Source organism: Metarhizium album, assembly GCF_000804445.1.
Source record: "Metarhizium album ARSEF 1941 chromosome Unknown scaffold_22, whole genome shotgun sequence".
In the NCBI taxonomy this organism is placed as follows: Eukaryota; Fungi; Ascomycota; class Sordariomycetes; order Hypocreales; family Clavicipitaceae; genus Metarhizium; species Metarhizium album.
Genome location: NW_024467596.1, coordinates 340,720 through 366,587, shown reverse-complemented (window position 1 = coordinate 366,587; position 25,868 = coordinate 340,720). Strand labels below are relative to the sequence as shown.

Here is a 25,868-nt window from a genome sequence, read left to right as displayed (position 1 = left end):
TTACTATAATAAGTTTAGCTATATTACTAATTGCTACTATTTCTATAGCAGAAAGAAGCACTAAACTTACTTTTTTTATTGCTATAAAATATTACTAAAAAGAAGAGTTCTACTAAAACTCTCTCTTAAGGCAGCTATTAAGCTAGCTCTTACTTTAAACTTTAAGTGCTTTACTACTTTTATTAAAGATATATCTTTCTTTAGCAAAATATACTTTAGATAAAGATAGTATACTAAAAGGCTAGAAGTATTATTTTTATTTCTCTCTTTATATTTACTTTCTTTTCTTTTATACTAACTATAAGCTAATACCTACTTATAATAACACTTAGCTATCTAGAAGAATAAGCTTATAACTATACCTTAAGCTCTCTATAAGTACCTACTAATAGAGAAAGAAGAATAAAATATCTCTGCTGTCCTAAAAAAGAGGACAGCTAAGAGCTACTATATATACCTAGTATAGCAATAGCACGCCTAATGCTCCAACTGGAGCAGGGACTAACCCCAACTAAGGCGTTAAATACACACACACACACACACACACACACCATAAGATAGTCGTCCAATTTAAGCTTTTTAACGGAACCCCCAAGAAGAGCCTGCGATGCGCTACGCGGTCGGTCAGAACAACAGTTGACATGAACATGCTCGACAGGAGAGAAGATGGATCTAACATTCTGGTCGCCACGACCAACCAACTCAGCCCATACCAGGTCCATGTCTCCGCCACAAGACTCATCATGGTGCTGGTTAGAGACGCATCTACGTCTTATGCTTTTGACATGGGGTTGCAAAAAAAAAAAAAAAAAAAAAAAGAAAGGAGTACAAAATCAACGGGAACCAAGAGCAGATATGCGACTCTTGGTAGAGTGGGATGGATTACCTGCCACATCCATTTAACACGTAGGTTGGTTGGAGTCAGTCACCACCAATGAGATACGTGAGTTGTGGTGGTGTGATGCCGCGAATTGGGATCGAATATTTAGGATCGCATTTTCAGCCATGTTGAGCATGTACACGCTCCACTAGTTTACGGCGAGGCCCCACGAAGACAGCCATTTTGAAACGGTTTCTGGGGTCTGCTCGTTTCAGTCCTTTGCCAAAAACCGTCTTATCGCCATCTCGGTCCGCGGAGAGGGAAATTGCTTTTTGAATAAAACCAAGAACAGTGGTTGGCAACACTAGTCTGCTGCTGTGTTTTCATCAACAACTAGCGATGCTACCCCGGATTCATCGACCCCTGGACGATGCCGCCCTCCGTGCCTCGTCCCGAGATTTACCATGCAAGAAGTCTTCAAGCGACTTTCTGGTTGAGGCCATGTTGGTGGTTTAGAGTCAAGTATCGCCCCAATGCTGCCAACACACGCCCAAAGGCCCTCGTCTTGAAATATAGGTACGCTTATTGCATGGTTATCCTGGCAGTCAATCCAGGCTAGGGCAGGAAACTTGGAAGAGAGACAAGTCGTCGAGTCATGTTCGGGCAGAGCATGGCCTGCGCTCTTCTCAGCCGAGCTTTCTGATATTAGACCAGAAGAATTGGTTGGATGCGACGAACCGGGGTCCTGCCTCTCACGCACAACGGTTTGACTCGTTGAGGACACAGGTTGGCCGAGGTTGACGAGGTTTATACGTTGCACTAAACGGAGATACACCAAAGGGTTTTCAGCATCTGAGCAGTCTTCTGGTCTCAATTACAGGTGGAGGCAAATAGGACATGTGGCGATGCAAGGAAGCATAGATTCGACCCAAGATTCTACAACCGTCGCTCCGCAACTATTCTCTATAGAATTGGACATTTCATATTCGTCAGCCCCCCTGAACACCAAGAGTCCCTGGTACGGCCGTGGATGCGAACATCCCCGACGCAGCCACATTCGACGACCCCCACGATCCACTGTAACACATTGAGAGGGACCAGACAAGCATGGTTATTTCCCACAGAGCCCTACAGTTCCTCTGCTGCTCTTGCTTTGCCCAGATCAGCCATGGAGACCAGAGTCCATGTAGTCGGACGGCAGACCTGACACACGGCTCGACTCCATCAGTGCCCGTAGACGAGCGATGTGCCCACGGAGAGAAAAATGGCCACCCAGTTGCTTGGTGAGAGTACTGAACTTTCTTAACGCCTCCGGCCCTGGCGGAGGCCACGACAGACTTGGTTCAGTTGGCCCCAGCCATCAATAATGGGAAAGAAACCAGCGACGAGCATGGTGCCCCAAGCCCAAATGATGGACACAACTATCCACGCTACAAAAAAAGACCGACTGAAGACGTAGTTTGCGGCATACATGGGCAAAGGCCTGGAAGTTTCTAGGGTGTTAGTCCATGTCGCTCGGAGATTTGCCGCCACATCAACATCAACACTCACCAAAGAACCCAGTGTCCTAGAAATGTGGCCAAGGCCCAGACTGCAGCAATGGTTCCCCACCGTTTGAGCCTGGCCTTGTCGGCAGAATAGCTCTGGATATTTTCTTCGTGTGACTTCTGTTCATTCTTGTCTGACTCTGAAACGTCGGCTAGGCTCGTCGAAGAGGTGTTGAAGGCCAAACTTTCGTTGCGGAAAGCGGCCCAATCAAAATTTTCTGGCCGCAAAATCGTAAGAGAGATGGAGTACAATGCCGGACTCAAGGCAGAGGCAACGGTCCCGTAGACGCAAGGCAGCGTCTGCCCTGTCGTGGCCACGCTGATTTCTCCGTAGAGGGCAGACGCGGAGCCTAGCCACACGCCGACGCCGGTTGCCATTCCTAATATTGGCGAACTTACTGCGGCTAGTTTTGATTGCCGTTTCCAAAGAATTGTGAAGACGGTTGGGATGATTCCGGGGCAGGTCAGCACGCCGAGCATGTATAGAGTCCAGCCAAGATCGACATTGCCATAATGCAGTGCTGTTGAGAAGGCCGCAGAGAAGATACCGAATGCGACAACGCCAATGTGACTCCATCGGATGGCATCTTTGTCTTTGGCAGCTTTGTTCAAGTATTGCCGATATATGTCGAAACTGATGATTGAGGAGACCGAGATGACCTGGGCACTGATGGTTGACGTGACGGCCATGAAAACGATCAACACCACCGCAACGGCGCCTCCTTTGCCGGCAATCGCGACGGAGGCGTACGGAAGAACCAGACCGTTCGAAACTTCTGTCGGTGACAATCGCCGAGGGAACGTGGGAAAGCGCTCTGTACTCTCCAAGCCCAACGCCGCCAAGCTCATAACAGTTCCAAGGCACCACGGGATTGCAAAGTATGCTATGCCACCGACGATGTATCCAGGGACCACGGCGTGCGGCGCAGCACTGAACGCCTTTGCAAAAAAGCCCGTGTCCATGATGACCAGCCCGAAGTTTGACAGAATGTGAATTATACCGAAGAGAATAGCCTGTCGGATCCCCCAAGTTAGCCGCACTCCAGTTCGTACACTAATTTCCTCAGCTTCGAGTAAACTGACCCCTTTGCTTGTCATGGTAAGATAAGACCCATCTCGATTGCCGTCAACAGGGTGGATCTGGCCAACTCTGGCAATGATATCAAACAGATCTTGTGGGTTCCCGATTTCGGGAACCAGGAATATCTTGATTGTGAAGAAGCAAACAATGACTGTAATGACAAATGTGTGAAAGTAGTCGGTTAAAAAGGTTGCCTTGATGCCCCCGACAAACGTGTACAAGACGACCCCGACAGGCAGCAGAAACGTCGAAGCAATAATATGCATTCCGGTGCTACACAAGGCGGGCTGTTAGCGCTTTGTGACTGTAGGAATGACGGTATTTTACTTGAACAAACACTACTCACAGCGCGGAAATCGCAGCACTGGCGCCGAGGAGCATGTTTGCCACGGCAATGACGTTGTTGATCAAGCACAGCACAATCCAAACTACATGGCCCAGCGTGCCGTATCTGATTCGGACAATCTCCAACAAAGTATGGGCTTCTGGGACACGGAGCTTGCAAGCGATGCCGAGCAAGGCGAAGAAGACAATCATTGGGGAGCAGCTATACAGCTGTTAGACCGACGACGACCATTTTTCAAGGTCAGGCAAGCTCGGAAGACGGAACTCACCCTGCAGCAAACCAAAACGGCCCGGCAATGCCAAAGTTGTAGCCCACGAGAGTGCTTCCGAGCATGGCAGTACTCCAAAGCCACGAAGAAATCACGGCTGATGCTGTTAGTCCTGTACCAACTCTTCGATTCGCCGTCATGAACATTTCTGTTTTATTGTTGTCCTCGCCGGCGGTTCTCCTGAGTACACGTGTTATCGCCATCATGATCACGGCAATTAAGAAGCCAATCACAATAACAATTACATAGCCGGCAGCCTGTGGTAGCGGCGGTTCAACAACGCTGCCGCTGTCACCGGCACCACTTCTCCTCGATGGAAGCATGACTGTATACCTCCGAGGGAAGAAGGCAAATGACACGTTGAAGCAAAGAAGACTGTATGTTTGCTACAGTGAGCACAGCGGACACTAGATTGGGAAGATGCTGGAATGTCGCACACAACAGACGGCAGACGGTGTCAATATCTTGGTAAATTCTGGACGACAGATGGGTTGCTCCTAGTTGTGACCACAGACTGGGCGCCGGAACCCTTTTTAAGGTAGTCAGATAGATGTACTCGTACTATTGCTCCATACGCTTGTTTCTGAGTGCACATTTCCCGCAACAAGCAATACACTGACCCTACCTGGTGCTGCTCCGCCGGCATTCTCTTTCCTCGCAATTGCGCGATATCGGCAAATACTTGGGACTTGTTTCAGCCGGTACTCCGTTGCCGACACCAGCAACTTGATGCATGCCCATTGATAAGAGTTGGATTGAGGGCAGGCCTGGACAAGCATCCTCGGCAGATTCACATTGCTGACCTGATTGGCCTGAGCTCAGTACGAATGACAGTGTGGTCGTGATCGATGGCGCAATCGGCATGTGCAACAACGTGATGGCAATGATCCGCCAGGCGGGGGACGACTTGCACAATGCGGGCCCAGTGAAACCTCGGGGAAATCCTATTTGAATACTAGAATTTATATCTCCTTTGTGAGCTCTTTCCAGTTTCCAAGAGCTCCATCTTTCTGCTCCAGATTATTATCAACTGCCGTAAGAAACGCATCGTCGCAACATGGCAGACTTGAAGGGTAGTTCGGCCGGCTCACCAAAGAAGCAGCTCATCATAAATGCATTTGTGGAGTCTTGCAGTGGCCATCAATCTCCCGGGCTGTGGCAACACCCTGATGATGAGTCGTCCAACTTCAACAATGTGTCCCATTGGGTCGAGCTAGCCAAACTGCTCGAAAAGGCCAAGTTCCATGGCATATTCATAGCTGATGTCCTAGTAAGCCGCTTCTGAGTTCCTCTCACTTCCTCCCGCCCACTTACGCTCCCTCGCCAGGGCTCCTACGACGTATACAAAGGGCCGAAGAATCCCGACCCAGCAGTGATATCCGGAGCACAATGGCCTGTTAACGAGCCACTCGCGGTTGTTCCAGCAATGGCTGCGGCAACCAAGAATATCGGCTTCGGGGTGACTGTAGCCACTACGTACGAGCAACCATATCACCTCGCCAGGCGTCTGAGCACAGTTGACCACCTCTCTGGCGGGCGACTGGGATGGAACATTGTCACCGGCTACCTCGATTCTGCGGCTCGTAATCTGGGATTCACGGAACAGCCACCACACGACGAGCGATACGCCATAGCCGAGGAATACGTCGACGTAACCTATAAACTCTGGTACGTCAACGCCAAGCAGGGAAGTCACGAGCTATACTAAAGTCGTATTCAGGCAAGCATCGTGGCGGGACGATGCAGTCAAGCTCGATCCCAAGACGCGGGTATACACCGATCCATCTCTTGTCCGAACAATCAACCACGCCGGCAGATACTTCACGGTGCCGGGACCGCATATCTGCCAACCTTCGCCCCAGCGCACGCCCCTTATTCTACAGGCTGGAACGTCAAGCGCTGGCAAGGCCTTTGCCGCCAAAAACGCCGAAGCAATATTCGTTGCTGGTCACAGCCCCTCGACGATTGCCAAGAACATTGCAGATATTCGACAGCAGGCCAAGACACAGTTTGGCCGCGACCCCAGTTCCATCAAGTTCCTGACGCTTTTCTGTCCAGTCCTGGGGAGAACGCAACAGGAAGCTGAAGCCAAGTATCGTGAGTATCTAAGCTACGGCTCCGAGGATGGCGCTTTGGCACTCTTCGGTGGCTGGACGGGGATTGACCTCGCCAAATACGGAGACGACGAGGAGCTGCGACACGTTGAGTCGAATGCCATTCGCTCGGCGGTCGACGCATGGTCCAAAGCTACGCCCGAGGTCCCCAAGTGGACCAAGCACACCGTCGCAAACCACATCAAGATAGGCGGCCTGGGTGCTACAGTAGTCGGCACAGCCGACCGAGTTGCCGACGAGATGGAGAGGTGGGTTGCTGAGGCTGACGTAGATGGATTCAACTTGGCCTACGCTCTTCTCCCGCGGTCCTTTGAAGACGTGATTGAGCTTCTCCTTCCAGTTCTGCGTCAACGGGGCTTGTTCTGGGATGACTATGCGGTCGAAGGCGGCACATACCGAGAGAACATATATGGCAAAGCTGGGCAAAAGCTTCCCAGGGACGATCACCCGGCTAGCAAATACCACTGGGGATCCGGTGAGCAACCAATTCTCACAGCAGACAAGTAGATGACGTTGTTGCTGTCTCACGGGCCAACACAGCTGTCCCTATGCGGAAGCAAGGCTTTCCGCCCTGCGTGTGTCGATCATGGGCGCAAGCTACAAAGGATGTAGTTGTATAAAACCATTTAGTAGTTTCTTTGACAGTTTCTGTGACGTGGATGGGAAGAGCAAACGCCTTGGCGAAAAAATACGGAAGCGTACTTCTATCTTTGCTAGGCCCTGGCGGAGAAATTGGAGGGCTGTATTCGGCCTTGACGGATGAAACTCATTGTGTGGCGCATTTTGAGCGCCTGAAATTACCGGCGCCGAGGATTTTGCTGTGCATGTGCCGTGTGTATTGATCAACTTTATTTGCTAGTGGTCTGCTGAACCCGTGCTGCCACGATCTATACATCTGTGTATGCCAATATATCCAAGGAAGCGCATGCTGAAGTGGTAATTATACAGGAATTTGCCAAGTTGCAGAGACGCACCCAATTCCGCTGCGGCAAGTGACGTCGCAGTTCTATTCATGCCTTTACGCCGAAATATGGCCTTACTCGAGTCGTCTAAACATTTCCGTCCTGTCCCTAAGCTACTGAAGGCACAGTTTTAGTCCTAGGATGCTCCCTAAAATAATGTGCAGAGTAGAAACTAGGACCCGGCCTGCGGCGTTTTCCTTGGTTCGGGTGGCTGCATTCGCATTGGTATTCCTCGTGCCGGCCGGGGTAGGAGAAGCCGCCTCTTGCGTTGTTTGCTCTGTCGAGGTCGAGGACGTGGCGGACGTGGCGGACGTAGATGTAGGTTTCTGTGTAGTTGAGCTGGCCTGGGGTCTGCCAAATATAGCAATGATACACTGCTTCATCAATTTATTGTCTGTCCACGCATCACCCGACTTGGAGGGCGTCAGGGTAAGCAGATATGTGACATCGAGACCACCCGCTCCCCAGCCAACAAATCCCACGAAGACGTCGTCGTTCTGGGCAATGAATTTATTTTGTTCACAGAATTTGGTCATACACTTTTGGACAAGTTCAAGTCAGCTCTCCAGTCAGGAATCAGGATGAGATTGACTAGCTGGCAAAAAATGCTTTCCAGCCGTCAACTTACAGATGGGTCCATTGATGCGCCAGACTCTGATATCAAAGCGAGGCGTTTGTTCTTACGCAACCACTCAGCAATGGTTTGGAAGCCAGCCACGTTGTTGGTGGTACACTCGGCATGGGAGCCTGAGTTATCTCTGTCGAGGTATTTGTGCAAGTCGAGCAACAAGTTGTCCGTTGTCCCGTCGGGGTTCGTGACGGCGGCAAGGGCGTCGGCACTGCCGGTAGACACAAACGTCTCGGCGCTTGCAAAGTTGGTTCCGGGGAGGAGGATGATTTGAGACTCTGCGCCGGCCTCGCGAATCGCTGTGACGGCAGCCTGGCAACTCTTGGCCCACGTGTTGATGTCCAAGGCATGAGGTTCATTCATAAGACCGAAGATGATCTTGTCGTTCTTGGCGTAGTGTGTGGCGATTTGTTTCCACAGACTTGCGAAGACGTCGTCGGACTGTCCCCCTTGGCCAATAATTCCCCCATCGTATCGCGCAAAGTTGTGAAGATCTAGCATGCAGTATGCACCGGTATCCAGGCAAGCCTGTACCAGCTTGTCGAAATTGTTGAAATTGGCCTTGTCCAGTGGACCTGAGGGTTTGTTTGCCGTGACGAATTGCCACGTCATGGCTGAGTAGCCGCTGGATTAGCAGAGCAAGGCGGCAAGGATGAAGTGGTGTACAAGAGGCTTACGTAGTCGGAAAGTGTTCATGCCATCGTCCCGCACAAGGTGCTTCATCTGACCAGCCGAGTCGGCGCCGCCAAATGATTCAAGAGGCACTTGGACGTTATCGACGGGACATGAGCCCTGTCCTCGGCGTTAATATGATGAATGACTGCCATCATGGCCGTGTTGCCTTACGTCAATGTCACAGCCAAACTCTGCACCAGCCATTGCAACACCCTGTGATGTCGGAAGTCAGAATAGAAAGCCTGTCAATTGATGCTTTCGCCGCAGCTCGTCAAGAAGTAAACGCACCAAGTATTTCAAACTACCCAGGACCCTCGTAGACAGGGCCAAAAGGCCGGCCAGCGATAGGCGAGTATGCATCGTCACTCGGAGTGCAAAATTGCCGGCAAAGGCGTGCCGCACCAAGTGAATGCAAACGTGAAAGCTCCGGTCCCCGGAGAACAAGTCAGGCAGGTCGCGGTCGAAGGGATAGTCAGTGCCGTTATATCTAGGGCACAGCGTTTTGGCGCAAATCAAAGGTCTATTCCCATCGATACGGCAGAAAGTAGACAAAGAGAGGGGGAATCAGTCTCAAGTAGCGTTGCAAAATCACCACAAGGGAACTTATCAACTCAAACGCAATCGAAAGCACAGAGTCGACGACGGCTGCCCTCGTGTTATTTACCCAACATCCCGTCGGTCTTCGTATTCCATAAGTAACTTGACGCTACGAGGCACACGAGCGTCTCTGCCATTGGACCCTGCGCCGCGTCAGCAACATGGTAAAACCCGTGTTGTGATAACGCCACGTCAGGTGGCGAGCCATTATCCGTTAATGAATCACGAAGAGCTACCTCGGCAGGCTGTGAGGGAGCAAAAAGCACATTGTCAACATTTCAACTCTCAGCAAAGAAAAGGCGTGTAGCGAAGTTATTAGAGTCGGGCCACCATCGCCACAGCTGCCAGCCTGTGCCGCTCCTCAGAAACAGCACCACGCCTAATCATCCCTGGCGGGGGCATGAAGCGCGCAAGTGCAGGTGTGGCAACGGCTGAGTTCTCGTGATGGAACGGACTAGACGTTAAACTTGGGGATCCGCGTCCCTACAAAGCGAGTTCCAACGCCTGGAAGCCCGGGACTCAAGAGCCCAGAAGAAAAGATGGAACATTGATAACTAGTAACACGTTACGCTGTACCCACGAGGCGCTGACCCGGTGGAGTTTGACAACCGAGGTGTGGCTCCGGGTGCCGTGGCCCGTGGGAGAGATTGCCATGGAAAGTGTGCCCGCGGCCCTGCTAAATATGGCCATTAGAGATCGAGATATGGAGCGATGCTGCGTCATCTATCTGTGAAAGGGGCGCCGCTGTCTGCACTCAGGGGCCCTTCCGTAGCGCTTGGCACTTGGGCTGGGGCTGACAAGCGGGAGATGTATCACACGACGACGAAGGGCATCGAGCTAGATGGCACGTAGATGATACGAAGAAGCCTCGAGTTAAGCTACGGAGTAACCCGTGCAAAAGAGAGAAAAGGGGGCCGTCTTGACCTCGGGCTGGCATAGCATCCTGTTGCATCACCTCTGAATTGAGCATGCTGTCGCAGCCTTGCTATTTTGCGCAGTTAGTTGTAACTCGTAAAGGCAATGGCAAGAATTACCTTAATCAGGATCTAGAGTATCTGCATTTTTCGGTAAAAAAGTCGGTGTGACTGTGCGGCAGGCTCGTCATGGCCATTGTGAACAGTGCCTGCTTGGAAAGGATGAAGACCATCCTGACAGCGATACTTGGGGGCTGCGGGCTATGAGCCAGTAGTTATGTACAAACCTGCGACTTGCGTCCCATCTGCAACGTCTGTCAATAAGCAGTGGCACGATTGCAGTAGGCGATTCAGCTAGTTATTAGCTTAGGGCTTTCAGATGGCTGTGTAACAAGGGCTAATACAGGGATGAAGGCTTTGAGCAAAGACTCATATTGGCATAAGATGTCCTATCGTCTCGACTCTCAGGGTCCTTGGCTCCTCAATCTGAAGGACCCGAGCAACGAGGGCTATACATACAAGACAGATGCCTGCGTGTGAAACTCGACTCGTATTACCGAGCCATCAAGTGGTGCCTGAACCCGCGCGCGGCCTATGAGGGCATCGTGTGAGAGCTGCCACCTCCTTGGTGCATTGCATCTAGTCATGTGGCTGAGGCGTGTTGAGCACATTTTCTGCCCAACAACCACAAACTCATGAGAAGAAACAAGCCTGTGACACTAGGGCTATTATAGCGTCGCGAGCAGTCAGCTCACTGCCACTCAATGGCTCATATATACATATATTGGCCCGACATTAGGGGTTGCAGAGGAATCCTTGACAATTTGCAATGGACTCCAAGTAATCTGAAGCTTTTTCCTCCATTTCAGGTCGCCATTATAAGTGGTCCGTCGGACACAGTTTTGTGGACGTCAACCAAGTATTATTAGTTTCATCCAGGCAGCATGCGCGCTCCGACAGCTTGGTTGCTTGCGACATACTGCACAGCTTCGATAGCTGCAAAGTTTCGTCGGAGCAAGACATACGACGCTGACAATTTCTTTGACTCGTTCGAATTCCAGACGGTATGACGCTATGCATATCAACCTCCACCGCTGCAAATTATTGGTTTGGCTAACGGATCGATGACAGAGCGGTTGTGACCCGAGCCGAAACGACGACAATAACTCGTGGGTGAAGTATCAAAACTTGACCGATGCCCGCAGGAAGGGGCTAGCTTGGATTGTAGACGGCGAAGTTTACCTTGGAGTTGATCATACTAATGTTCTAGCCCCAGAGCGTGCCGAAGGGCGTGACAGTCTACCAGTTGCTTCCAAGGAAACGTTCAAGTACGGGTTGTTTGTCATTTCTTTTAGCCGCCAGCCGCACCCAGTTTGCGGCGGTTGGCCAGCATTGAAAGTGAACAATGAGCGGTGCTTGTATGACATTAATAACCGCTGACTTCAGAGCTAGACTCTTGGTTAAGGGCATAGGCCCGCTGCCGGCGAGATCGACATATACGATGGAATGAACCAGAACATACACCATAAATCGGCTTCCACGTTAGTCGCGCCGAAGATCCTGGTTCATACAAAACTTATTAGCGCGATCAAACCGCCACTGTTATCTCTGGTGACGGTGGTACTCAATTTGAGAACGGTATTAATGCGTTCAAAAACCAAAGGTGCTTGGTAGAAGAGAGCCAAACAGCATTTTGGGGGCTGCCGAAGAAGCAACTCGTGAGCCGAGGCCAATACCACATCGCAGAGTAGACATGCGTTTACACTTGATATAGAAGCTTTTGTGTGGACAGAAAGGGTACTAGCATCTGTACTTGGCGATGTGGCGAAGAACCTGACAACCTGGACCAAGAAGACCTAGGCACATCGTCATGGGGCAAGCCATCTGTTCATCTAGCTGGGACCCTCGAGCAATTGAAGGACTTTTACCTTCAAATCACACGCATTGTCTACTACGAGGAGATACTTCTAGCGCCGACGAATTCTACAAGTGTGGCGAAATCGAGCTCGATAATATCAGCGAACCAGATTAGTGCCACAACGTCCTCCGACGCAGTTGTTGGAAACGGGACGACTACTGCAAAGTACCCTAGGACTAAAAACAAGACGATTACTGCGACGTCCCCTACAAGTACAAACAAGACGGCTACTAGAACGTGCCCTGCAGTTAAAAACAAGACGATAATTGCAACGCCCTCAATGTCAACTACTCCAAAGTGTAAAAACACGTCGGCCTCATTAGGAACGACGATGAGCCTGACGAGCATATTCGAGTTTGTATGAGCAGTCAAAGATTCGGAACAACTTGGAAGACTCGCGGCCGGTGAGGATATCTAGGGTGGATATTTCTCTGGACATCCATAACTATGTACAGTAGACGCAGACAGGTTGTCATTCACGCCATATATTTTTTATTTTACACCAAGTCTATTTTGGGAAACTAAGCTATATTTTCTAGCCAACAGCAGGATTTCGAATGCGGTTGAGTTGGTTGTCTTGCGTATTTGTAGAAATCATCATCCAAACCGGGGGGTCGTTGTGCCCATACGGCTGGAACAAATACCCTTTGACTTGGCGACTTTTTACATTTTTTGGCCCAAGCCATGGTCACTACTGACTGGGAAGATAAACTGGGGATCATTCCCCCGGGGGAAGCTCGGCCATGACCTGGCAATTGAAACTTGGATGTCGTGGCATATCCGAGAATATCATCATCGGGCTTCCAAGTTATGACCGCTTTTATTACAAATGGTGCATGCCTTTGGAGGACAGCTTGCAGAAGAATGCTGATGATCCAACCAGGATATGCAGTGTCGGTAGCACTAAAGTCATCGCCTACGTCCTTAGTTGCTAACGGAATAGTAGGGACTACCGACGATCTACGAGCAGTGATGGCGCAAATATGGTCAGAGAGCAGGCGACGCCGCAAAGATGCTTCTGCCTCATGTACCGGACTCGCTCGAGGCATTGTCGAGACGTGGTCTTCAAAGATGTCGCCAAAATCTCCGGACTGATGTGTACTTCACACGACGGAGTCAGGATGAAGCCATATTTCCCTGCGGTTTACGGGGCACTGTTTGCGATTCTGCACTAGTACGGGCTAGGGTCAACTCAAAAATTCTTGTCAGAAACTCGGCTGGCGAAAGCATGCTGAGAATCCTACTACTTCTTTCTTGTTGAAAGATCAAGCTGGAAACCAATGCAAATCGCCAGTCTTGGTCGAGCTCCACGGAAGCCAGCAAGACGATCGGTACCACGAGAAATGTGCTGGCTTACTTAGTAACGTTACTTGCTCTCCACTACGCTTGACGCATCAAGTACTCTTTTTGTTTTCGTTTTCCAGTCAAGTGCCAACCCTGCCTGCGTAAATCCGCATGTTCTGGAGACTAACAGACGCAGCTCGCTCATGGCAAAACACAGGGCTGCGCGAGGCTCCTTGTACTCTGAACCGAGTACACATGGCTTGTACAAGGCGGACCGGACGCCGTTGTAGATTCAGATCTGCAAATACAGGTGGTATCAAGGATAACTATAATGATGACATTGCAGGCGTGAAAGGCCAAAGGCTCGACAGCACATTGACCTTACTCTCGCCACGGTCCCAAGCCCAGACGAAGTAACGAGGCCATGGTGACGAACACATGCAGCAGCAATTACTTAAGTAGACCGCTCAACCGAGCTCCGAAGCCGAACAACACTAATTGGATAGGGTGTGGCATGCGGCGTCTTGCTGATGGCATGTCGGCAACTGATTTTTCGGTAGCGGATGACGCCATATGTCAAGGCGATGAGAGCAATGCGGGAGCCAACAAAGATGTCTGCTCTGCCTTGCCCCATATTTCCCTCCTCTAATCCAGTCCGTTTTGAAGCTTATTCGAATTAAGCTTGCAGTTGAACGCTAAAGGACGAACGTGCACGGAGGAACTTTGCCGTCGACGGGGGAATATGTTTGTGAATAAGCTGCCAATTATTCGCAGATTTCTGACTAACAATACTAGAGGAAGAAAAGAATTACAGTTACTCTGATGAAAGGGGAAAGAAGAGGTGTGTGACCTTGAAGTGTTTGCGACAATCAACGACGCTGCCGTAGAGTGTCTCCAAGTTATCACGCTTGCTGGCACAGCAGGAGGCAAGCATTAGTAGAATTTAAATGTTTTTGGCATTTCGACAATAGCAAAAAGAAACCGGAAAACACCTTTTTGGTCTCCAATCGCTACTATATCGAACGCCTGACCAGCCATACCAGCCCCAAAACGGTGTAGCTAGATGGGATCAGCGAGACATGCAGATTCCGCCATCGCTCAAGCGAACGGGAAGATGAAAGTGTCTGAGCTACCACGGTGACGCATCTTTTGGTGTGCAATAGTAGCGCCTTGACGTCCAAGCCGTGTAGTCTTGCGCGGAGATATCGCATAGAGAACGTGTCTTGGTTGGGAGTTTGGATGCCGCGAAGAAGATAAAAAGGAGCGGCATTTGATGTCATGCCTGAATTACATCATATTCGCAGGCATGACTGAATCCGCGATTCGACGCTATGCATTGGCGCAAGGCACAAAGCATTGTTAGCAATGGAGGAGTTCCTCACATATATAGATAGTTGATAATTTGCTCACCCACGTTGCGTGGCACGCCACTCTCTTGCTGCTCGCCGGCGTTGCCAACCTTGCGTTGGCAAGCCCCGTGGACAGTACTCGCACCGCTGCCAAGCGAGATACCCTTGACTTGAGTCTTCCTCCTCTCATCCCAGCTATTCCGGGTGTCACAGAGCCCTTCCAATGCGCCCCCTTTGCCTATTCTCCAAGTGGTGACCCCTCTGGTCGACAGCCCGCCCTTTGGAGTGTCCAACATTAAGCCCAACAAGATTGGCCACTTCTGGACCGGTGCCGGCGACAATAACCACAAGGACTTCCTGGTGACTGTCAGCTTGGATGATGCAAGTGATTCACTATCAATCAATATAGACGGACACTAACCTGACGCCCAGGACACATTTGGGACTATTATTCACATCTCGGATGTTCCTACAAGTGGCAACTCTCCTCATCACTTGGGTTCCTCCTTGGACGGAAAGACGCTGGTTGGCGGTGGATTGCTGTCTCTGCTCAAGACGCAAGATACTGCGTTCTACTGGGATTCCAGTGATCCCCATCACCCCAAGTTCTCTCACAGTAACCGGGCTCTGCTGAGTTCCATCACTGACGAGATTCGAGCCAAGCCAGAAGGGTACGTCGGCAGAGAGAGAAAGTGCCGACAACAAATTAAACGGAGATATTCGCAGCGGATTCTTCATCACCTACATGGGTAGCGCTGTGGGAAGCTCACCGGGACGCCTTGTCGAGACTGACGCCAACGGTCACATCATCCATGAGTGGCCAGAAGACGTCGAGGGAACTGTTTGTGAAATTCTCCGGACGAATCAAGAAGCAACGATACTGACCTGAAAGAAAAAAAGCTCAACGTTCTCGGTGAACAGTTCACGCCACATGGCCTAAGCATCGACTTCAAGAACAACATTATCCTCACCTCGGACTTTGTTGTTCCGCTCAGTATTCTCAAACCCGTCTCGGTTCTGGGCATCCAGAAGGCAAACACCGTCCGTCTGTAGAAGCTTAAAAGCCGCAAGATTATATCCGCAATTCAGATTCCTCATGTAAGCAATTGGTCTCTCTGGGAAATAACAGCAGCCCCAGTAACTGACTCAAAACAGGGCAGTGGCATCCAAGACGTAAAGTTTATTCCTGGCAACAAAGAGAGCGCCGCCCTAGCAACGTGAGTGAAAGGTCCAAGCTTTGTCGCTTCCGAGACATGTTTTAAAAAATAGTTCAAATTCTAGGGCGGTCAACCCGGGCCAGGTCTGGATTATCTACCCTTTCCGAAAAGACTCCAACGGCAAGCAGGGCGTTGCCGAGCTTCTCTATGAGCTCGGCGACAAGGCAAAGGACTCTGTGGCCATTTACTCCGACATTAGTGATGACGGAAAGCTGGCATACTTTACTCTCACGCTCGGTAACCAAGTCGCGGCTTCGGACATTTCCGACCTGGAAAATGTCAAGCGCCTTGACAACCCTGATGAGACTCAGCCAATTATCGGGCCTCACTATGTCAAGATTTCCCCCGACAAGGAAAACCTTTTGGTCACCGGATATTTCGTCCAGGCAGGAGACGTCAGTATCACGGGAACTTGAGGCACCACTAACGAGAGCAGGAGCCGACAGTAGCAGATTTCCGTCCTAAACACACCCGGAGACTACAAGGGCCACTGGATCGACATTCTTCCCGACGGCACACTGAGCTTCAACAGAACCATCGAGTTTGAAAATATCTTTACTAAGACCAGAGGCGGCGCTGTAAGTAGCATGCTTCACCCTGTGAGAGCTCGAGAGCTACTTGAAAGCATGAGCTAAGGTCCAACCCATCAGCGCCCTCATAGTGTCGTCATCTTCGACTTGACTGACCCCGCGAACCCGAGATATTACTGATTCGCGCAGGTGGATGAAGAAAGATCTAAGCAAGGTTAAGGATGTGGCAGGCCGCCGGCAGGCATCATTTGCCTGCTCAACGTTATCCCCAGGGTGATGCTCGGGACTAGTTGGAATGCCGGAACGAAAGCTCGTACAAGCTGGTTATTTACCATTTTCCTTCGCTGTTTCATATTCAACAAACAGAATTCTCCCACTTGCACGAACAAGTCAATAAACTAGACAGGAACCTTTAGTGGCTTTGACATCAAGGGGCCGACGCGTAACTTCAATATGAGGTAACGCAGGCCTTGGATACATAATAAGCCCTGATCGCATTGTCGTGCAACAAATACATGAGCATGTAACTTTGGCATGGTAACAGCCCATTTTAACCCGTATGCGCATGGCAACCCACGTGTACCATTTATAAAATTTGGCTCGACACAAGGGCGAGGGATGTTAATGAACAACAGCACGCCAGCTTCCTCACCGCGAGGCTTGGATTCCGCACGTACAACGGGGGGTCTCCTCAAGCCCGCAACGCGGAGTATCAATATGGAATGCCGGCTACGAGCTTATCGCCGAGTCTCTTAATGCTAGCCTGGAAACGGGCCGTATTCTTCGTCTTCCAATTTGCGCCTTTGGCACCAGGAACGGCATCGTTTCCGATGAAGCCGATGTACAAGACATCTTTGGGCGCATGAGTGCTGTTCCCGGAAAAAATCTCCTTGGGAAAGCAAAGCCTGCCAAGGGCCAGTGACGCCTCTCCCGTAGAGGTGAAGTCGTTGGTGTCGCCCCAGACGGCGTAAAACTAGACGGAACTCCGCGTCAGCAACCGCATCTGTTGCTTCGTTGGGTGCGGAGGGCGAGCGAGCTGCGGAAAATGGTCGCTTCAGCGCAACCGGGACGGTACCTACGAGCTGGCCGTTGCACACCACGGCCATGACACTGAGCGGCTGCATCCCCATGCTCCGGGGGTCGAATGACGGGTTGGAGCCTTCGTTTCCAAAGACCACATAAGGGTGGACGTTGGTGTCGAGATCACGAATACCATACGTCCTGACGGTGTCGACAAAGGCCGTATATCCCAGGCCATAAATGTCGCCGTCGTTGGAGCACTCGCCGGACCAGTACCTGGCGCCGTCGCAGTCGATGTCCATGTTGTCATAGTTGCCGTCGCTTCCCTTGACGTAGATGGCCTCGGGGACATCTCCACAATATGTCGCGCCGCCATGGAAGATGTCGGATAGTTTTTTGAAGCAGGTCCCAGGCTGCGGAGTTAATCGTCTCGGTCAGGAAACCACTGCGTGGAGGAGTCGTGCCTCGTGGCAACGTACCTTGTTCCGGTGATAGAGGTCCTCGAGATGGCTGGGAATTCGATGGGCAGAGGCTACGGCGCCCAGGATGGCGATGGCTACGAGGCTGCGGCGCATTGTGCAAGTCGAAACGCTTCATTTCATTTTCATTTTCGTTTTTCTTGTCGACTCCCACGCGTCCGGGACCAAGGAACACGGGGGCCCCTTTTATGTCCGCCTTGAGCCTTTCCATGATTCCTACATTGACATTGAGGGGCATAAGCTTTGCAGTCATCAACAGGCGGGCCAGCTATTGATGGATCGAGATGAAAATGCCCGAGCTAATCTGAAATCGGCATCGTCTTTTGCCTACACTCTGACGGCGCTGGTGTCCCAGCCTCCGCGCTGGTGAACCCCCGCCGCGAGGCCGGCTTGAACACGTCAGTAGCCATAAGTAGCACGAAGCTTTCAAAGGAAGGGGGGGGCAAGGCAATTGCAAGCCGTGCCGGGGAATTGCAGTGATGAACGTCCATCGGGCTCAGCGAGCCTTTGTTGTAACGTAGCCTGTCTCTGGGAGCGGGACTTTTCTCATTGCAGCACAGTCAAGCCTGTATGTAATGTTGTTCCGCCCGGTACTGCGGCACGGGTGAGCAGCTCCGGTAGTTGATAGCTGATGAAGCCTTTTTTCTGATATCCGCTGGGATCTCGCATAGGATGACGGGCGTCGGTGGACATTTCAGCCATATGGCATGTAATATTGCAGACATCAGCACACCGAAGCAAATACCCAGAACCGCTTGATTCAAGTGCATTTATTGCCTTGCTTGGCCGTGAAGACTCACGCAAACTCCATCTAGAAAACGGTGTGCGACGTGTAAAACCTCGCAATACGTCAGTTCAATGCAGAGCCGCTACCGCCACGACTTGATGACACTCGCCGACCCAATCACAGCCCCCCGAGTTTCCAGGCCGGGGAACAGCTTATAAGTAGTCTAGAATATGGAACATACCGCATATTTAATTGCCTCGGACGAAACTGTCACCCTCGAGGCCCCACGTGGGGTCAACCGTTGACGACTGAAGTTTCATCAACCGCATGTGGCACCATCAACCACATCACTTGATGGTCCCCGGGAACGTTGCAGTCCTTGACTGAGCAAGGAAACTGCATCGCGGAAGGACCCGGCCGAGGAGATTGAAACTTCACCGCGGTCCCAGTGCAACATTGCCATGGAGAGACTCCGAGGCCGAATCGTCGAGGCCAAATTACGGAGGCGTAGGTGAATGGCCACTCGGAACATGTTCTTATAGGCATCCGGGGCCATGGGCAACCACCTTGGATAAACACCATGTTTCGGGGAGCCTGTAGACTGCAGTGGTGATGGTTGGGTGAGCTTTTGAGCAAAATTTATCCAGCGCGTTGCTGCACTGTTGCTGCTGCGATACGGATTGCTGATGACTGAAAATCTGCGAAACATGTCTTTTTTCTTTTCTTTTTCTTCTTCGATGCATCTTATTTCCGTGCTTGCAACATGTGCCGCGTTTTGGTATCAAGATGTTGCTCCATTAGGAAGGTATCCTCTTAGCCACCACCCTTTGAAGCTGGGCAAAGGACCATCCGTGGATGGGACAGTACAGACTTCGTGGGGGACAGTGGCATTGACCCAAATAACCCCTTTTCCGAGACTATGCGTGGTTGCGTCTCCGAATCCTGAGGCGTATGTGGAAGACGTGAGTACGATGAATCGAGGAGAGAAGGAGTATAAAGATGCGTCGTCCACGGCCATCTTTCTGACCGGACTGTATTGCCATTCATCAAGTTCCGACTACTTCACCTGACTGCTTCTACGCAAGCCAGCGACTTCTCACATCTAGCCACTTCGTTCCAGGCCAGCAAGATGAAGGCATCTCAAGTCATTATTGCCTGCACGGGCATGGCTGCGGTTTCCGTGGCGCACATGGAGATGAGAGACCCTCCTCCCTTTCGCTCTCCTTACAACCCTTACACCGGCGGCGACATCGACTACGACATGCCTTCGCCGCTGAACTCGAACGGCGGTGACTTCCCGTGCAAGGGCTACGCGAGATATCTGGGCACCCCGGAGGGCAGGCCGGTGGCAACTTGGTCGCCAGGAGGCACCTACTCCATGACCATCACGGGACACACGCCTCACAACGGCGGCAGCTGCCAGGCATCCGTCTCCCTGGACGGCGGGAGCTCCTGGAAAGTCATTCGCTCGTACATTGGCAACTGTCCGGTCAGAGGAGACTCCAGCTACAGCTTCACTCTGCCCAGCGATTTGCCCGCAGGCGACATGCTCTTCGCCTGGACCTGGTTCAACAACGAGGGCAACCGCGAGATGTACATGAACTGCGCGGCCATCACGGTCCAGGCCGGCGGCGGTGGACAGGCACGGCCCGGCGGCGCGGCCTCGTACAGCAGCCGCCCTGCCATGTTTGTTGCCAATGTTGGAAACGGCATCTGCACCTACGAAGGCACCGATGTTGATTTCCCCCAGCCCGGCCCCGATCCGGTCCGCACCTCGCGCAGACCCCATGCTCCTGGAAATAACGGCTGCGGCAACTGGGGAGGTGGTTACTGAGGTGGCTGGCTCCCGGAGACGGTTTGCAAGTGGCACATGTGGAGGGAACAAGACGCCAACGTGGATTAGTTGACCATTTTTCTGTTGGTGTATGGAACGAGGTTGCTCGTTGCATTTCATCCTGACCGAGACGTCCAATGTAAATACTTGCCAATGAACCCTGATGACGACTCTTGTCTGTCGCCCTGGACGCACTTCATCTCCAGTCGTGCGGATAGTTTGGGTACTAAATTAAAATCTCCGTGCAAAAGATGCCTGCGGCGCCTGCCTGTGTCTCACGTCACATGTGCCATCTATGCTTGCTTGCTTGCGTTTCTGCAAAGCGAGACACGGCAGTTTGCAATCTTGGTCATGGAATTGTGGCTGCGAATGACCTTTGAAGTCTGGGCCACAATTTTACGTCATGAACGGCAGGTTTGATGTGCCTACAGACGAGGCGAGGCCAGCGAGAAACGCAGCGGTAGATGCAAGTGTGCCTTGGTTCAAGATGGGACGGAACGGATACCCGAGAGCGAGTCATTCGAACTTGGTTCCGAGACTCGAGACTCGGGATGGAACTTTTTGTTATTTTTAAATGGAACTTTTTGTTATTTTTAAACAGCTCCAGACCAGTGACCAGTGGCAGGGTATCTCCCTGCGTCGTTTTGCCCTGATTCCACGCCGTGTACTCCGACTGTACTGTACTCCGACTCGGTACGGCGCGTGTTGGTCATGGCTCCCAGAATGTACGCCAGAACCAGGACCGGCACGGAACACGGCTTCTGTTTTTCCCTTGGGTACTCGGTATCCGTCATGACGACTCGAGGAGGCAAAGCAGGCACAGGGCTTGGCGCGTGCATCGGGGCGTTCGAGTCATTGTCATTGTCATCGCCGTTGCCACTCACAGACGGACGGGGTTTTGGCGCGTCGTGGGTGCATGCTGGCCAAGGGAATCGGAACCGGCGCAAATGGATGAGTTGGTGCGCGCTCTGCTGGCTGATCAGTGAGCCATGGAAACCAACCAAGATTCTGTCAGCAGCTGGGGAAACTTGACATGTCCGAACATCAAGATTTGGGACTTGGCAGGGACGGAACGCACCCATCGTCGTGATGCCTAGTCGAGACTCCAAACTGTCGTCTCTCGGTCGTGCATGAAGAGTGGCGCCGGTGGGATGGTCGGCTGGGACGTGGGCGCTTTACGCCTCGGCCAATGAATGGGTCACATCGGTCGGGGTTAAGGCTGGCCAATGGCGCGAGGTTCTCGTCGCTCCGCGAAGGTCCAGAAGAATGACTGGACGACGACACTGGCTAGTTTCTTCATTTTTTTTTTTCTTCATTTATCATCATCATGATTGTTACTTTTTTTTTTTCCTTGAAATAGTATTTTTTTGGCCATGCCCAGGCCAGTCTAGTTGAACGACAGAGATGAGCCCGAGATTGTCGATACATTACAGAGTACTCCGCACATCCAAGGTCAACCGCGACGCGCGGCAGATGCGAAATTGATTTCGGTGACCAAGCACCTGCGCGCGAATGCCATTATATACCGCTCATTATACTCGGTACCCCGGCGGGGAAACACCCATGGAATCCCACCAGTCAGTACTCCGTAGCCGGGGCGCCCGACCCCAAGCACTGACTCGAAACGTGGTGCGGCCCCGAGTCAATCATAAGCCGGTCTGTGCTGCCAGTGCCACGCCGTGGGGGACAACAAACAAGCCGCGCTTGACACGACGACGGCATTTATTACCCAGACTAACGGATGTCAACTCCATTTTTCATCTTACGCCGGAGCCAAAATGAAAAGGAGAGGTCAACCAGACCAGAAGGTCGGCATCAAGCTTGGTAGCCTTGCACATTTTATGAGCAGCACCAACAGTAAATATATTCATCGCAGTTGCGTGCCAGCCCGGGCATCACGGTCCATCGGGCTGAGCCCATCATCGTATTGATATGTATGTGCGAGGGCCCTCGTCAAAGTCATCAATCGACACCGTCCGTCAGGGTTGTCCCGGTGCGTGTCCACTGGATAGCCGCACTTCATTCCAGCGGCTTGTGCGGCGCCAGGCGCTGCAAAATCGTAAGATTCTCCATAATCCGAGCCGCACGCTCCATGCCATGCTAGTACAGATCATGTACGGAGTAGTGACAGACCAAGCCGCAACGTGAACCTGCAAGGGAGCCCCCAGGACCGGCGTGTTGGCGTTGGGACAACGGGGGTTGCAGATTCTTATTGCCCCGTACTCCGGACAACGCTTCGTATTCATCCCAACAGACAGACAGACCCGAGTCCCGGTCCCGACCCTTCTCGTACCTGCGTCAGGTCTCCCGCCAAGACATCGGCGCCACCCGGGCTGTTTATTAATGATGGTTATTTCTCTGTATTGTACGCCCAAGGTCTCTCTTCGTCTGTATAAGCTCAGTAGCTGCAATAAGAGAGCCGCGGATAAAACGACTGATATTGCGTGCAAACTCAGGCTCAAGGGATGTATCGTCTTCTAATACCTCCCCTAGCTTGTTGGCAACCTTATTTATCTGCCTGAGTGTTGTGGGCGTCTCAAAGTCGGAAGAGTTGTTGTGATATAACGGCGGCGGCGATGGTGTTGATGTGTAAATTGCAGCTCGTTGTTCAAGGGCCTCAATTACAGGCTGTGGATTGTAGGGTGAAATTCCAGTTTTTCGAAAGGCTGTGAGAATAGTAGTAGTCTTGAAAGCTTGTTTTCGTACAGCTTGAATGCAAGCAAGGAATTCAATCTTTGTAATATTCAACACGCCGTCTCGAACAATGATATCCAACGCCTTTGCATGATAATGCTTTAGTGGCTGAAATATCACAACATCAAGAGGTTGAAGGATGTGTGTAAGGTGCGAGGGCAACGCAAAGGGAATTATATCGTGCTGTTCGCAGTATTCAACGAATTCAATTGTATGGTGTGATCCGTGGCCATCTAGGATTAAAAGGCGATATCTGCCTATTGGCGTTGCAAATTCCTGAAAATGCTGTATCCAAGCAACTGCAATTTCGTCATTCGTAAAGCCGGTTGGTGAGACTGTTATTTTGGTATTAGCTTCAAGCTCCTTTATCCGATACCAGGACTCCATGTGTTTTTGCCCTGTAAGGATAAGAAAGGCAGGAATAACTTTGCCGCCAGCAGAAATGCATTCTATTGCTGTTGCAGTCTCCCTGTTTTCTGGCATTGAAAATAGATGCGCTCTTCTTCGCTTTGTAACAACTAAATGGTCCTTTCCCATTCCAATACGAAAGCCAGTCTCATCCATATTCCAGATATCTTCAGGAGGGACTCCGTACTGCTGAATAGCCTCTTTAAGCTTGTTGTAATAAGAAAGAGCTCTTGTCACATCTTCTGAAGCTTTTCGACTTGAATCAATCTTTTTTTGAAGACCTTTATGATAGTGATGCCGCTGGATAAAGCGTGTAGTCCATCGCGTTCCAACTTGCCTAGGCGGGGCAGTTGACGATGCCCTCTCTTTTAGGATGTAATTTGCAGCATCTGTAATGAATTCAGGTCGTACAGCGAAGTTGGCCTTATCAAGGCGATCGATATAGTTACATAAAGCAACTTCCTCTTCTCGTGAAAGCATTGTATTTCTTGCTGGATGGCCTTTCCTAGCAGGAACGCCGTTAGCACGTCGTTGAAGCCGGCTACGAGGCACGTTGAATTTCTTCGCCACAGAGCGAATTTTTGCACCTGGATTTTCCTCAATATACTCAAGAGCCTCGTTGACACGTAATTCGACATCGCTTTTTGCCGTTTGGACGCTAGTTGCAGCCATTTTCGCGGTTCAACGCGTCTAGGTTGAAAATTGGCCCGCCTTGGTGTCCGGCCCGCCTTGCTGTCGAGCACCACCTTTGGTGGTGAGGGCTTTTGCTAGCCGAACCACATAAAGTGGGGCGGGCACGATTAGTTGGTTCCGGATCCGTCACCTCCGAGGCCCGTGCAGCCTCGACCTCGACTCTTCCAAGCGCCGTGCTGACTCGAGCCACGCACTACCCGCTCCTCCCACTCGGCAGTTTTGCGAGAGACGATGATGATGACGATGATGATGGTCAAGGTTCATGCTGTCGAATGCCGACGCGGTGCGGGTGGTGGGCCAGGAGTAAGTACCATGAAAAGAATATATATTGTTGCCCGTGTCTGCTTCTGCTTCTGCTTCCGCTTCCGCTTCCAGTCCGTCCACAGGTTCCGTTCATCCAGCTCGGCCGGCCAAGACACTCATTAGCTTGTATACGCCACACACCATACATACACAATGCATACTGCTGTCCTTTCTTCGTTGGCCGCACTTGGCGTCGTCGCCAGTGCTGTTCCCGCCGCCAACCAAGACTTCCCCAAACGTGAAGATTTCAACATTTCCTACACCGCCAGGGGACTCCGTCCCGAGTCCATGGTCTGCGCTCCCTCTTCCGACCTGTGCTACATGAGGTACGTGCGACGGACTGCAGCGCCGTTCCTCTCACATGCTGGTCCAACTGACTCGTCTCAACAGTATGCTTTACAAACCTGGCGCTGCGCAGTTCAACCGCAAGACCCGTCAGATCACCCTCGAGATGAGCGATCCGAGGTTTGAGGGCAATCTCAACTTCCACGCCAGCGGCCTCGACCTTCTCCCCCAGTCCAGCACCGACCTGGCCGTCGTCTTCAACGACGCCAGTGCGTTTGACTCTGCCGGCAAAAATGTCACGGGCACGAACCACCTCGTCCGGTTCAGCTTGAAGAGCGGCAAGCCAGAGGTGGTGGCGACCGCCTCCCTTACCGACGCGGCCGGGCAAGTCGTAGGGTGCCAGGATGTCGCCCACGACTCTTGCGGCAACGCCTTCGTCGCCTGCACGTTCCCCGGCATGATCCTCAAGGTCCGCCCCAACGGCAAGGACGTCGAGCGGTGGTACGTCAACGACTACGTGAGCAGCCCAGGCCAGACGGACCCGGGCTACACGGGCGTAGTCGTCAAGGGCGCCATGCTGCTCGCCGCCGACCAGCACGACAACAAGCTGGTCAAGTTCAATGTCAAGGAGAAGAAGGGCTCTCCCATCGTCATCCCCATCACCGGGAACGACGGAAACGTCGGCGGACAGAGCCTCGACGGCGTCTTCATGCCCGAAATGTTCGACGGCAAGGTCATCCTCGTCAACGACAACCTCAAGGGAGTCAATGTCCTCTACTCACAGGACGGCCTGTGGAACGAGGCCCAGCACCGGGGCCTGATTGAGAGCACCTACGACGCCGGCAAGACCAACTTCCCCACGGGCACCGTCCAGATCGGCGACCGTGTCTACATAGTCCACGAGCAGTTCACCTTCGTCCCCAACGACCCTGCCACGCCGGATGTGCCGCTTCAGGACATCACTGGCGAGATTCTGAAGCGCATTCCCGGAAAGAACTAAGATGCCGCCCCTGTGCTGATGCTGTCGGTTTCTCTCGCCGGTCAGAGCAGTCTTTCCTTTTCATCATCGTGTCATCGAGAGCGCGTGGATACATATTATATAGATGGAGGTAGAGCACACATCTAGTCAATTGACGGGTTACTTGGACGTATTAAAGAATAAAATAATCATAATC

At 51.7% G+C, this 25,868-nt stretch overlaps 8 protein-coding genes across 8 annotated transcripts; 4 read left to right on the top strand and 4 right to left on the bottom strand.

The window, feature by feature from the left end:
• Positions 1-2,122: 2,122 nt before the first annotated feature.
• On the bottom strand, positions 2,123-4,385 carry MAM_06642 (sodium/proline symporter; the record flags this gene model as incomplete). The annotated part of the gene is made up of 4 exons (XM_040825440.1): positions 2,123-2,303; positions 2,372-3,721; positions 3,795-3,995; positions 4,063-4,385. The coding sequence occupies 4 exons, from the start codon at positions 4,383-4,385 to the stop codon at positions 2,123-2,125; spliced, it is 2,055 nt and encodes a 684-aa protein (XP_040676651.1).
• A 734-nt stretch (positions 4,386-5,119) lies between these two features.
• Positions 5,120-6,683, top strand: MAM_06641 (Nitrilotriacetate monooxygenase component A/pristinamycin IIA synthase subunit A; the record flags this gene model as incomplete). The annotated part of the gene is made up of 3 exons (XM_040825439.1): positions 5,120-5,332; positions 5,390-5,730; positions 5,783-6,683. 3 exons carry the CDS (start codon positions 5,120-5,122, stop codon positions 6,681-6,683), a joined length of 1,455 nt encoding a protein of 484 aa, XP_040676650.1.
• Positions 6,684-7,251: 568 nt separating this feature from the next.
• MAM_06640 (Glycoside hydrolase, subgroup, catalytic core) lies at positions 7,252-8,645 on the bottom strand (the record flags this gene model as incomplete). The annotated part of the gene is made up of 4 exons (XM_040825438.1): positions 7,252-7,635; positions 7,767-8,380; positions 8,444-8,558; positions 8,613-8,645. The coding sequence occupies 4 exons, from the start codon at positions 8,643-8,645 to the stop codon at positions 7,252-7,254; spliced, it is 1,146 nt and encodes a 381-aa protein (XP_040676649.1).
• Positions 8,646-14,485: 5,840 nt separating this feature from the next.
• MAM_06639 (Selenium binding protein (SBP56)) lies at positions 14,486-16,430 on the top strand (the record flags this gene model as incomplete). Its single annotated transcript, XM_040825437.1, has 10 exons — positions 14,486-14,512; positions 14,717-14,869; positions 14,936-15,174; positions 15,230-15,344; positions 15,404-15,544; positions 15,593-15,601; positions 15,659-15,720; positions 15,785-16,115; positions 16,173-16,298; positions 16,371-16,430. 10 exons carry the CDS (start codon positions 14,486-14,488, stop codon positions 16,428-16,430), a joined length of 1,263 nt encoding a protein of 420 aa, XP_040676648.1.
• Positions 16,431-16,962: 532 nt separating this feature from the next.
• On the bottom strand, positions 16,963-17,845 carry MAM_06638 (Fungal chitosanase; the record flags this gene model as incomplete). Its single annotated transcript, XM_040825436.1, has 3 exons — positions 16,963-17,223; positions 17,330-17,683; positions 17,750-17,845. 3 exons carry the CDS (start codon positions 17,843-17,845, stop codon positions 16,963-16,965), a joined length of 711 nt encoding a protein of 236 aa, XP_040676647.1.
• Positions 17,846-19,605: 1,760 nt separating this feature from the next.
• Positions 19,606-20,310, top strand: MAM_06637 (endoglucanase; the record flags this gene model as incomplete). The annotated part of the gene is made up of 1 exon (XM_040825435.1): positions 19,606-20,310. The coding sequence occupies one exon, from the start codon at positions 19,606-19,608 to the stop codon at positions 20,308-20,310; it is 705 nt and encodes a 234-aa protein (XP_040676646.1).
• Positions 20,311-22,650: 2,340 nt separating this feature from the next.
• MAM_06636 (transposase) lies at positions 22,651-24,084 on the bottom strand (the record flags this gene model as incomplete). Its single annotated transcript, XM_040825434.1, has 1 exon — positions 22,651-24,084. The coding sequence occupies one exon, from the start codon at positions 24,082-24,084 to the stop codon at positions 22,651-22,653; it is 1,434 nt and encodes a 477-aa protein (XP_040676645.1).
• Positions 24,085-24,561: 477 nt separating this feature from the next.
• On the top strand, positions 24,562-25,693 carry MAM_06635 (TRI14-like protein; the record flags this gene model as incomplete). Its single annotated transcript, XM_040825433.1, has 2 exons — positions 24,562-24,734; positions 24,799-25,693. 2 exons carry the CDS (start codon positions 24,562-24,564, stop codon positions 25,691-25,693), a joined length of 1,068 nt encoding a protein of 355 aa, XP_040676644.1.
• Positions 25,694-25,868: the final 175 nt, after the last annotated feature.